At 59.8% G+C, this 11,404-nt stretch overlaps 1 protein-coding gene across 1 annotated transcript; it reads left to right on the forward strand.

Annotated features, from left to right (window-relative positions):
- The first annotated feature begins 363 nt into the window (after nt 1-363).
- PNPLA3 (patatin like domain 3, 1-acylglycerol-3-phosphate O-acyltransferase) lies at nt 364-10,663 on the forward strand. Its single transcript, XM_087813812.1, is given in 10 exon segments — nt 364-550; nt 2,692-2,924; nt 4,022-4,087; nt 4,706-4,915; nt 6,585-6,645; nt 7,112-7,327; nt 8,196-8,328; nt 9,016-9,120; nt 10,340-10,458; nt 10,575-10,663. Coding segments are annotated over 10 exon segments (1,419 nt in total).
- Nucleotides 10,664-11,404: the final 741 nt, after the last annotated feature.

Raw genomic sequence — 11,404 nt, forward strand, 5'->3', positions numbered from 1 at the left:
CCACTCCTGTCTCCCTGACCTGGGCGGTGAAGACTTAGGGACCCCGGGGCTGTCTCTTTCCTGGACGTGCCTGTGGCCGGGACTTGGGGAGCACTGGCCCACCCCTGGGCGACAGGCCCGCCCCCTGCGCCCTGCCCCAGGGCCCTAGCAGCCCCGAGGGCGGAAAGCGGGGCGGAGCGCGTCGCGCCCCAGATCTGGCCCGCGTGCGCCCCCGGACCGCCTGAGGGAAGGGGCGGCCGCGCTGACGTCACGCGGGGACTACCTGGGCCGCGGCGGCGGGGCGGGCGGAGAGCGCGGCGCGCCGGGTGGAGCTGCGGGCCCGCGGACCCGGACCCGCGCCCGCGCGCGCCCCCGCCCCCCGCGATGTTCGACGCCGAGCGCGGCTGGAGCGTGTGCTTCACGGGCTGCGGCTTCCTGGGCTTCTACCACGTGGGGGCCACCCGCTGCCTGAGCGAGCGCGCCCCGCACCTGCTCCGAGGCGCTCGCACCTTCTTCGGGGCCTCGGGCGGGGCGCTGCACTGCGCCTTGCTCCTAACGGGGATCCCGCTCGGTACGTGCCGGGAGGGGCGCCCCAGGCCTGGGTGCGGGCGGCTCCTGAGGACTGTGGGGTGTCCGGAGGGCCCGAGTTTGGACAGGGTCACTGCGGGTACATCTCGGGGGGCGCCCTGCGGAGACAGGTGCCTCCTGCGCTGCGTCCTCCGGCCTCGCGCGGGTGGGCTCGTTCGCCCAGCCTGGGGAGGGGGCGCCTCGGGGGCGGCTCCTCTGGGCGCGGGAACCCCGAGCGCCTCCCCACCCCAACTGCCTTCTGGCTCCCGGGCTTGAAGGAAGCCCCAGTTCCCTGGGACTGCGAGCTGGGTCTTCCAGGGATTATGGGGAGAAGGGACCGCGACCCAGGAGGCGGAGGGTGGAGCTGGTCCCTGCGCGCCCCCCCCCCCCCATATTCTAGGGAGGCTCTGAGCTGCCCCTGGGAAGGGCCAGTTTGTCCTCGGTCCACCCGACCCAGATGGGGGCTTTGGCCTGTACCCCAGGGTGGGCGCCTTCCTCCCTTTTGGGCACTTAAGGGACTGGAGAGGGCGCCACCAACCCTCTCTCCCCCCCTCCAGGCACCTTTGGTGCGGCCCAGCCCTCTGTGGGTTGGGGTGCGTTCCTGGCAGAGGGCAACTGCTAGGAGGCCTCCTGGGCAGACTTGCTGGTTTGGAGTTGAGGGGGGTGCGGGTGGGGGTGAGGGGGTTGGAAAGTTATCTCCTCACCTTTTCCAGAGTTTCCCACCCGCCCTAGAGGCTGGAGTGGATCCCTGGACATGCCCCTACCATGCTCGCCCCTGCCCACGTCCCGCTCGGTGCCTCTGGAAGCGAGATCCATTAGAGTTCTGTCCTGATTAACATCTGTGTGTGTGGAAGCCGGTGGGAGGGAGGGGTGTGGGGCTTGTGCCCAGCCGGCCTGCCCACTGGGGTCCAGCATCCTTGGCCTGAGGGTCCGAGGCGGGGGGAGAGCCCGGAGCTGGTGGTAGTGTGGAGCTGTTGGTACCCATAGGTCCCCAGACAGAAAGATAATGCGCCTTATGAGCCTAGTTTCTCTGCCATTCCTAGATGACTTACTCAGTGCCGTACTCGGGGACTGCTGTGTTGACACGGCCAGCAGGGACTTTGCTCCTGGTGAGCAGGAACCTCCTGCCAGTGGGCGCAGCCTGGCCATTGGAGCGGACCCTGGGCTGACCGCCTTCTCCTTGCAGGGGGAGGGGAGCAAAGGGCGGGAATGTGACCTCAGGGAGGATTCCACTGGCTCCAAGGTCAGTCTGCCCACCCTGGGCTATAGCGGTGATAAAAGCCGGCCCTGTACCTCAAGGTGAACTGGGGACACCTGCCTGGTTGAATGTTTAACTGGGGCCAGATGGAAATGCAGTGACCTCAGGACCCGAATGAAGTGCAGACTCCAGTGTAGGGCTCCTGCTTGGCAGAGGACAGGGGTCCTGGGGCCGTGCCCTGCAGCTCAGGGGCGACAGTCCCACCACCAACTGCCTCCTCTGAGTCGAGCACCTTACAGAATTAGTGGATCTAATTCTCTGCCTCCAGAAGGCAGGGAAACCCGGTCCCACATTCCAAATGCACAGTCTGAGACTTCAAGAGGCGGTGAAGTGAGTAACCAAGGTTCCTGAGCTGAAAGAGGTGGCTGCAGGCTTCAGGCTCTGGTGCCCCCTGCAGTGTTCTCTGTTCCCTTCAGCCTCAGGCCCTCCTGCTAAAATACTGCCCCCCCCCTTCTGGCTCTGTGGGGAATGGGGGTGAGGAGCACTCTCCCGGGCCCCTGGGGGCTCCTTCCCGGGGCCAGGGCCTGGAGGGGGCTGTGCAGTAGGAATACAGCACCACCGAGGATGTCATTGTACGTATCCTAGTAGCAGGATGTAAAAAGGTAAAAGACACAAGTGAAAATAATGTTATTGATCCCAGTAGAACCAAACAGTGCCGTTTACCCATATAATCAATATAAAAGAGTATTGAGGTATTTTACATCTTTTTTTTTGTACTGAGCTTTGAGATCCTGTAAACGCTTCTCAATTTGGACCAACCCCATTTTAAGGGCTCGATAGCGAGGTGACAACACAGCTCCTCTGCTGCCTGGCTTCTGGTCTTGCCACAGATCGGTCCATCTCCAGGGTGGCACATCCTTTTCTGTACCTGTCTCCCACCCCTACAGACCAGATTTTGCAGAGCACCACCGACTTTGTCAGGTACACCCGAAGGCGGAACATTGGTGTCTTCCACCCGTCCTTCAACTTGTTCAGGTACCTGCAAGAATTCCTCCAGAGAAACCTCCCGGACAACGCCCATGAGCTCATCTCCGGCAGACTATGCATCTCGCTCACCAGAGTGTCCGATCTTGAAAGTGTCCTGGTGTCCGATTTTAAGTCCAAAGACGAAGTCGTGGACGTAAGCAGCGGGCCTGTCTGGGGGCTGTCCAACAAGAAGGGCTGTTTTATTTTGGGAGTAAACAGGGAGGGCTGCGCAGGCCACCTGCCCCGTTTCTTAGGATGCAGAAGAACCTGGCTGACCGTGATGTGCTCGGCGTCCCTCGCCTCTGTGACATACTCTGTGCCCCCAGTGGTCTGGGCCATAGCGTCTGAAACCCCGCGAGTTCCAGGACCCTTTCAGTTTTAAATAATGCCTCCCCATCCTTCCTGGCTGGGCTCATGTCCACCTCCTCTGGGGACCCTGCTCCACGATGTCCCTCCTGCACATGACGACTGTTCCTTAATGAGAACAGCTTGCTTGAAGCCGCAAGAGGCGGGAGCAGGTCTTATTGGCCTCTGTCCTCAGGGCCTAGCACAGAGGAGGTTCTTTACAACATCAAAACACCATTTAATTTGGCCGATGCCTTTTATGAGAGTTCAATGGACATCATTTCACTTAGCGTGTTTCTGCATAAGAGCATCCTGGCTCCTGCGCCAGCAGCATCTCAGCAGTCAGCACCGTCTTTCCTTGAACCTTGTTTCTGGGTTTTTCTAGACAGCCAGCACCTGCCGGTTCCCACACAGGTCCCTTCTCTCTGTGAGTCGTGCTGTGTCCTGCTCGATGCTCCCTAGCGCAGTGCTGCTCCGAGTGTGGCCCCTGGGCCAGTGCAGCCTCACCCGGGAGCTCCTTAGAATTGCACCCTGAGGCCCCACCTCCAACTGCTGCAAGAGAGTCCTGGGCTGGGGTCCGGAGTCGGCGGGTCTACAGGCCTTAGCCCGATCTGGTCCGCCCCAGTCAGTCACCCAGGCCGCAGCTCGAGGTCCCGTCTGCGACGGCCCGTTGTGACCCTTGGGGAGCGGGGACGGGAGGCGGTGCCCACAGGCAGTGTTGGGGCTGAAAGACAGTTGTGTAGGTCACTTCATCGTTCATTCGACCCGTTTATTACAGGGCCCGCTCTGTGCCAAGGGCACCTCCAGACCTGCTGCTCTTCTCACTTACAGAGAAGGCTTGTGGGGCCCGGGGGGCTCAAGGGCAGGCTGCTGGGCCCGTGGCCTCACCCTCTTTTGTCTCCACAGGCCTTGCTGTGCTCCTCCTTCATCCCCTATTTCTCGGGCTTGACCCCTCCTTCCTTCAGAGGCGTGGTGAGTCTGCCTGGAAGCGGTGCTTGCACAGCTCCTGCCTGCAGGGCACTAGGCTCGAGCACCCTAGGACCCCAAAGCAGGGCCTGTGCCTCTCAGCCTCAGACAGGGATTCCACAGCTGCCCCCTCCCCCCAGGAGAACCAGCTTCACCCAGAGCCCGCTTTCTGGCTGCCTCTCAGGGAAGCCGGTTCCCTCAGTCTCCCCGTGAGCACCAAGGGTAGGTGCCCGGCGGCCTAGCTCAGGCCTGAGACGCCGAAGACGGGGCAGCTCGCTCTAAGCAGAGCTCTGCTCCTGGGGCGTGAGTGGCAATCCCCTCTGGGGCTGACTGTCCTTTAGCACGTGGCTTGGGGCAGAGCTGCCCACAGGGCTGCTGTTCGGTTCCACTCAACAAATATGTAAACACATTTGGCCAATTCTGAGCCCCGCGCGGGCAGGGGACAGAGCGGAGGGGTGTGTGCTGCAGGCTCGGGGCCTGCTCGGCTGCGGCTGAAAGAGGGATCCCCAAGCCCGGCCCTCCCCCGATCACCTGGGTCTCTGAGAAGCCTCTGCCCATAATCTGAAAAACGTCAAAACACCAACTGAGCGCTTCTGACAGGAGGTGCTTCTTTCCTCCTTAAAGCGCTACGTGGACGGGAGCCTTTCTAACAGTTCGCCCTCCTTTGACGGCAAAACCACCATCACCGTGTGCCCCTTCTATGGGGAGTTCGACATCTGCCCTAAGCTCAAGTCCACGAACTTCCTTCACCTGGACTTCGCCAAGCTCAATCTTCGCTTCTGCTTAGGGAATGTCTACCTGATAAGCCACATACTGTTCCCCCCGGACGTCAAGGTGAGTGGGGGGTGCTCAGCTCTTCCCTCCTGCTTGCTAGAGACCTGCCAGTGGGCTCCCTGGGGAACAAACCAAAGCGGAGGCGGCGCCGCCCACTCGGATTGATTAGCCGAGCGTGTCTCGGGTCCCACTGCGGGGTGCTGGGGGCTCAGTGCCGGCGGCCTCCCACGCCACGGGGGTCGCACCTGCGCATTTGAGCGCCCACGCGTCAAAAACAGCTCTGGCGGTGTGGCTCAGTGCAGAGCGTTGGCCTGCGCACCGAAGGGTTGGTCCTGGGTTCGATTCCCGGGCAAGGGCACGTACCTGGGGTGCAGGTTCGACCCCTGGCCCCGGTTGGGGTGTATGCAGGAGGCCACCAACCGATGTGCTTCTCTCACATCCATGTTTCTCTCTTTCTCTCTCCTCCCTCCCTCCCTCCGTCCTTTCCAGTCTCTCTGAAAATCAATGGAAAAAATATCCTCAGACAGGGATTAACAAACAAACAAAAATATATGAAATAAAAAATCCCAGAAAGTCCCAAAACACTAAACTTGAATTTGCCCCTTGCCGAGCCCCATGCTGAATCCACATGTATGACATGGTGTGTAGTGTGCCCTGCCGTGACCTGTGTGCAAACCCTATACGTTTTACATGAGGGAGAGCGGGGGTGGGGAACGTCTGGCCTCCGGGGAACATATGGCCCGAGAGATCGTTGGGTCTGGCCCTGCCAAGGCGACCGCAGGTGGGACTCGAAATTCAACGTAGACCTAGGAGCTTTTTTCATAGCTAGTTTCTAAGTTGATAATTTTGTATGGCATGCTAATGATGTTTTAAGTATCTAAATGGCCCTTGGCAGGAAAAAGGTTCCCCACCCCTGGACTAGCGCCTCCATGAATGTCAGCATCCGAGAGGGGTCCTGGAACCAGTCCCCCATAGGTACTGGGGCACAACTGCTGTCTGGGTGCGGCCTGGACAGCAGGATGTGTTTGATTTGCCCAGATGATCTTTTTTATTTTTAAAATATTTTCTTGATTTCAGACGGACAGGAAGGGAGCGGGATAGAGAGAAACATCGATTAGAGACATTGATCGGCTGCCTCGTGCATGCCCCCTCCTGGGGATCGAGCCCACAACCTGGGCATGTGCCTGATTGGGAATTGAACTGGGGCCCTCCTGGTTGATGGGTTTGACGCTCAGCCGCTGAGCCACAGCGGCCGGGCCGCCCAGATGATCTTACTTGTGGCCATGGTCATGACCCACACCGCACCGTGGTGGCTGTAGTGTGCCTTACACCCCAACAGTAAGGAGAAGGTGGACTGTGGCCACTTAGCAGGGCTCAGGGACCAAGGAGGCTGCAGGGCAGTGAGCAGCCACGTGCGCCACCCTTGGAGGCAAGGCTGTGCAACAGCGGGTTGGCCTGTGTGTGTGCTCGGGCCAGCAGAGGTGGCAGCTGTTTCTGCCCCAGTGACCACTAGGCCAGCCCCCTGTCATGCTGGGTGCCAGCAAAGGCTCCATGGAGGGGTGCCACTCATGCTGAGTCCTGCAGGAAGGGCCTGCTGTCTCCTGGGTACAGTGTCTTGTCCAGCCAGGCCTGGCACAGGGAAAGGGCTCAGTGTTTGCAGGAGTCTTCAGTTTAAATGAATGGCTCTCAGTGACACCACCTGGAGTTCACTTACTTGCTTTGCTTACAGGTGGCTGGAGAGATATGCCTTCGTGGGTATTTAGACGCCGTCAGGTTCTTGGAAGAAAAGGGTAGGTATGGGCTGGGGGCAGATGCATCCTCCCATCATCTGGTGGTCAGCAGCCTTGGGCAGCCCCAGGCTCTGTGAGTGACGTCACTCTATGCTCCCCACCTTCACCGCCCGCTCTGCTCAGCCCTCTCATTAGCCTGCTAGAGGAAACCTCCCATTTTACAGGTGGGGAAATGGAGGCTGGGAGAGGTGAGCCAGGGCCCGCACTGCAGTCCCTGGACCTGGGAGGTCCCTGCTCCAGGGCTCTCTCCTTGCACAGTGCCACTCACAGCTCTGTGGCTTCAGAGCCGCAGAGGCTTCCCTCTCCATTACGACCACCTGCCTCGTCCATCCCCACCTGCTCCTGAGCTGGTGCCGGGCCTGCAGTGTCTGGGGGCTGCTGGCCTCCCCTGTCATTGCCTGGGTGGGTGAGTACTGACCCTGCAGCCCACATTCACCTCGTGGTTTGTCTTCCATGCCCTCTGTAGGCATCTGTGACAGGCCCCATCCCGGCCTCAGTCTGTCCTCAGGGGAGCCGGAGTTCTTTGCGTTCTCCTGGGAAAACAAGAGCCCAGAGGCTTCCCCAGGGGTGGCTGCCTGGCAGAGGAGGCCTGAGGAAAACGAGCTGCTGGACCACCTGCGCCTCAACTTCCTGCCCTGGGATGAGAGCATCCTGGAGGCCCTGTCACCCACGTTCCTTGCAGGTGACGACTCCTGGGGCAGGAGGGCAGGGATGTTGTTTTCTGTCACTGATAGACTCAAAGGTCTTCTTTCCTGTGTTAGGGACAAAGGTGATGCTGCCATGGGGGAGGAGGCGAGGTCCCCACCTCCTGGCACAGCCTCCTCCATCTGGTGCCTGGCTCAGTCTCCCTTCCCATGTGGACATGGCCAGAAAAAAACAAACTCCAACTGAGCCCATTTTGAGCCAACAGGGCATGCTCTCAGCTCCTGGAGTCCAGGCACACTGGACTTTGGGGCCCCGAGGGCAGGCCCCTTCTTTCAGAGCACCGCTCTCTGCCTGTGCACCCGCCGCAAAGCCCTCTTTCTCAGGGAGCCCCTCCTGACCCCCTCCCCGCCCCCGGTTTTGAACCTCTCACTGACCCGCGGTAGTGAATTTCATCACGTCGTCGGACACCAGGCGGACACAGTGCACGGGCCAGCTTCCAGCTGGGCACCTGCAGACGTTCAGAGATGAACTAGACGCTGTTGCCCAGGTCACTGTGATTGGTGGCGTCCTGAGGTCATCACGAAGGGGAGACTGAGGCCAGGGGGTTCCAGGCAGGAGGAGATGGAATCCAGCGGAAGGCGTAGGGCAAGCCCATAAGGAGGGCGGGGTGTTGGAGCGCTCAGTGTGCTCCCCCAGAAAGCGCTGCCAGCTAGAGTTGTCCCTGGGGTGCCTGCAGCCTGCCCGGGGCCGTTCCGGCCGCATCCCCGCCTGACTGCATGTGCAACGGCTTCCGATTCTTCGGCTGCCAGGACTTGTGTATCTTATCAAAATCCCAGGCAGTACCTAGGAGAGGAGGTTTGGTTTCTGCACTGGAGGGAAACACGCCCCCCGACGGTCTCTTTCAGTCCTGAACGAGGTGGTCAAAAGCCGAGGGGGCTGCATGAGCAGGATCCGCACGTCCCTCCCGGTCAGCGCCATGTCCTACGTGTTGCTCCCCTGCACGCTGCCCGCGGAGTCCGCGCTCGCCATGGCCCGGAGGTGAGCCTTCGGCGGCTTTGTCTCCACCGGAACCCTGGGCATCTGTCTCGGCTTTCTTCACATTGACTGGGGTGTTTGCTTTTCAGTGAGTTAACCTAGTGCGTTCTTCAGTCCATCTTTTAGAGTCCAACCCAACTGTCCGAAACCCAGCTCTGCTTTCCCACCCGTGGTGACCTTCCAGGTCCCTCCCGCCCTCCGGAACCCCCTCCTGCGCCCACGCCGCCTCGCTGGGCGGAGGGGCAGGCGTTTGCCACAGCCAGGCGCGGGGCTGGGAGCCTGCGGAGGGCAGTGGCCAGGCCCCTTCGGCAGCTTCCTCTGCTGGGCCCCCCCGTGGCCAAGCACTGGGGGCCGGGGCAGGGGGTGGTGTCTCGGTGCCAAGCTGCAGGCATCTTGCTGGGGACAAGTGGGATCCTGGAAAACCAGCCGTTTCCTTTGATTCCCATGGAAATCCCTTGAGCTTCCCTGACTCAAAAGTGGCCTAACTTTGGGGCTTTTAGGTCAGCTTGTCCTGAATCCACCTCCTGGGAATTTACCAGATCGGGATGAGAAGTGAGCCGGGCAGTTTAGCGGGACGAGGGGTGGTAGTGTGAGCCGGCCGCCTGTGTCCTGCTTTTGTTCAGTTCCTTTCATTTCGGCTCATCTTCCTGCTGATGTGGGGTGTGTGTGTGTCCCCTCTTATTACTGCAGGCTGGTGCTGTGGCTCCCAGACATTCCTGATGACATCCAGTGGCTGCACTCGATAACCTCCCAGGCTTGCTCTCGAGTGATGACGCGTCTGTTCTCCACATTCAGGTAAATGACTTGTGTGGGTCAGACAGGCGTAGCTTTCATCTGATCAGGGCTTGTGTGGCATTCTAGAACTGTTGGCAAGCACCCGATGGGTGACAAGGAGCTTGTCCTTTAGTGCAGGGGCCCTATCTTGTGTGAGGCCCGGGTGCGTCTGCTGAAAGCCAATGGGACCTACCTGTGCAGGGGGCTGCAGAGCCCAGGGAGGCGGCGGGAAAGCCTCCAATTGATCCCAGTTATAATGGCGCTGAGGGCAGCAGAGGGGATGCGTCCAGGACAGGAGTGTCAGAGAGAATTGCTTCTCCTCTAGGAAGTAGCTCTGGGTGCCTGCAGCATGGGGAGAGGGTAGGGCATGGATTGGGATGCCAGGCAGGGCTTCTGGGGGCTTGGCTGGGCATCATGTTAACGCAGATTCTTTTATGACCTCAGACTTGCCAAATCCTAGACTTGTGGTGGGCCCCCGAAGTCTGCATCGTAACAGGGCCTGGTGATGTGGCTGCTTTCCGAATTCTGCACGCTGATTTGTAGCAAGAACGGCCTTGTTCTGGTTATGAGAGTTGGATCTTATCCTGAGAATCATGGGCCTTGGGTCTCTCACCTGCTCAACTGGGGTGACCTTCACCTCCTCTTCAGGTTTCTGTGAGGCTTTGGGGACTCCCTGGCACAGCACTGGACACATGGCGGGCATTCATGAGGCGGGGCCTCCGCTGTTACTGCTATTGGCAGACAAGAAGGATTTAAAGTGGGGGTGGCAGGATCCAGTTTGCCTTGGGAAGGACCCCAGTGGCCTTGTGGAGGAGACTGGATCTTGGGCCTGAGTGGCAGCAGTGTCACCAGCATCAGGGCAGCCGCACTGGCCCAGGCAGGGACCAGGGGGCCTGGTCTCAACAGAACCTGTGGGACTGAGAGGTGTCCATAGGCTCCAGGGCCCACAGGAGGTGCCAGTTGCAAGCCCTGGGGCCTGCCTGCATTCTGAGGGAGTAGGGCAGCCAGTCAGGAGGAGGTGGGAGAGGGGGCTGTGGGAGGCACCCTGGTCTGTGTAGTCCCGTGGGAGGTGTCCAGGTGGCAGGGAGGGCCACAGGCTTGCAGGCTCAGTTGGTGACATCAGCCCAGCAGTGAGGGGCCCAGAGTGTGGGTGGCACAGCACTCAGCGTTGGCAGACAGTGTCTGTCCCTGTTCACTGAGACTGAAGGTGAAGGCCGAGTTAGCATTATTTATGGTTCAGATCCCAAATGCTGGCAAGCAGCCTGCAGACATCCCTACACTAACCAGAGCATGATGCGCCCTGCGGGCCTCCCTGCTCCCCGTGGTCCCAGGCGCCTCCCCTGGGGACTGTCCAGTTGGGCCCAAGAACTGACAATAAATGTGTATCTGAATGCTTTCCCTTGACTCTGAGTTCTCTACCACGAGCGGCGGCATTGCTCCTTTAACACCACTTCTCTTCCCGATGGCCCTGCCAGGCCAGGTGGCCTCCACGGGCTCCTTCCTGGACCCTGTGGACCAGACCCTCCTAGGATCCCCCTCCTTCCTCTGGGACCCCAGACTCTGAGGGGCTCTTTCTCCATCTTGGGTGCTCTTCCCCAAAGCTTGGACATGCCTGCTCTGTGGAGTGCAGAGCTGTTCCTAGGAGGGGATGTTCTTGGAGTGAGTGAGGCCCCCGAAGTCCTTAGTGCAGGTGTGGATCAGGCCCACATGCCCACCTACCCCCGGGCAGCTCCACCTGGCCATCTCTTGGCTGCAGAACATACCCCCACCAGGGCAGAGCTCAGCTCCCTGCTCAGCCGCCCTAACAACTGCCAAGTCACCTGAGCCAGGAACTCCGCCTCCCTCCTGGCCTCTGAGATTGGGCATTGATTTTCTTACGGGAACCAGTGTAGTCATTTCTGCTACTGATAGGCCCAGATCAGCACTTCATAAAGAAAGTTTTCTGAAATGCTGGCTGATGTCACTGATCTGATCAGTTAGGACAGGCTGGGCTATGCTGCATTTAACAAAAGCCCCCAAAGGGGTCATTTCTCACACTTCATGCCTGTCAGTCTTAATGAGCCAGCCTGAAGCTGCCCCACCATCTGGGGGTCACTTATCGCTGTGGTGGTGGTGGGGAGAGATTTGGTGCTTAAAGGTTTCATCCAGAAGTGACCTCTGTCCCTTCAGCTCATAACTGGTTGACCAAAGCAAGTCAATATGGACAGGGGCGGAGAAATGCAATTCTGCCCTCTGCCCCAAAGAGGAGCACTGGAAATGCTGCTGAACATGCCACAGAAAGCCTTAAAAACCAAAACAAAAAGGT

The sequence above is a fragment of the Miniopterus natalensis genome, chromosome 2 (genome assembly GCF_054644295.1).
Source record: "Miniopterus natalensis isolate mMinNat1 chromosome 2, mMinNat1.hap1, whole genome shotgun sequence".
In the NCBI taxonomy this organism is placed as follows: domain Eukaryota; kingdom Metazoa; phylum Chordata; class Mammalia; order Chiroptera; family Miniopteridae; genus Miniopterus; species Miniopterus natalensis.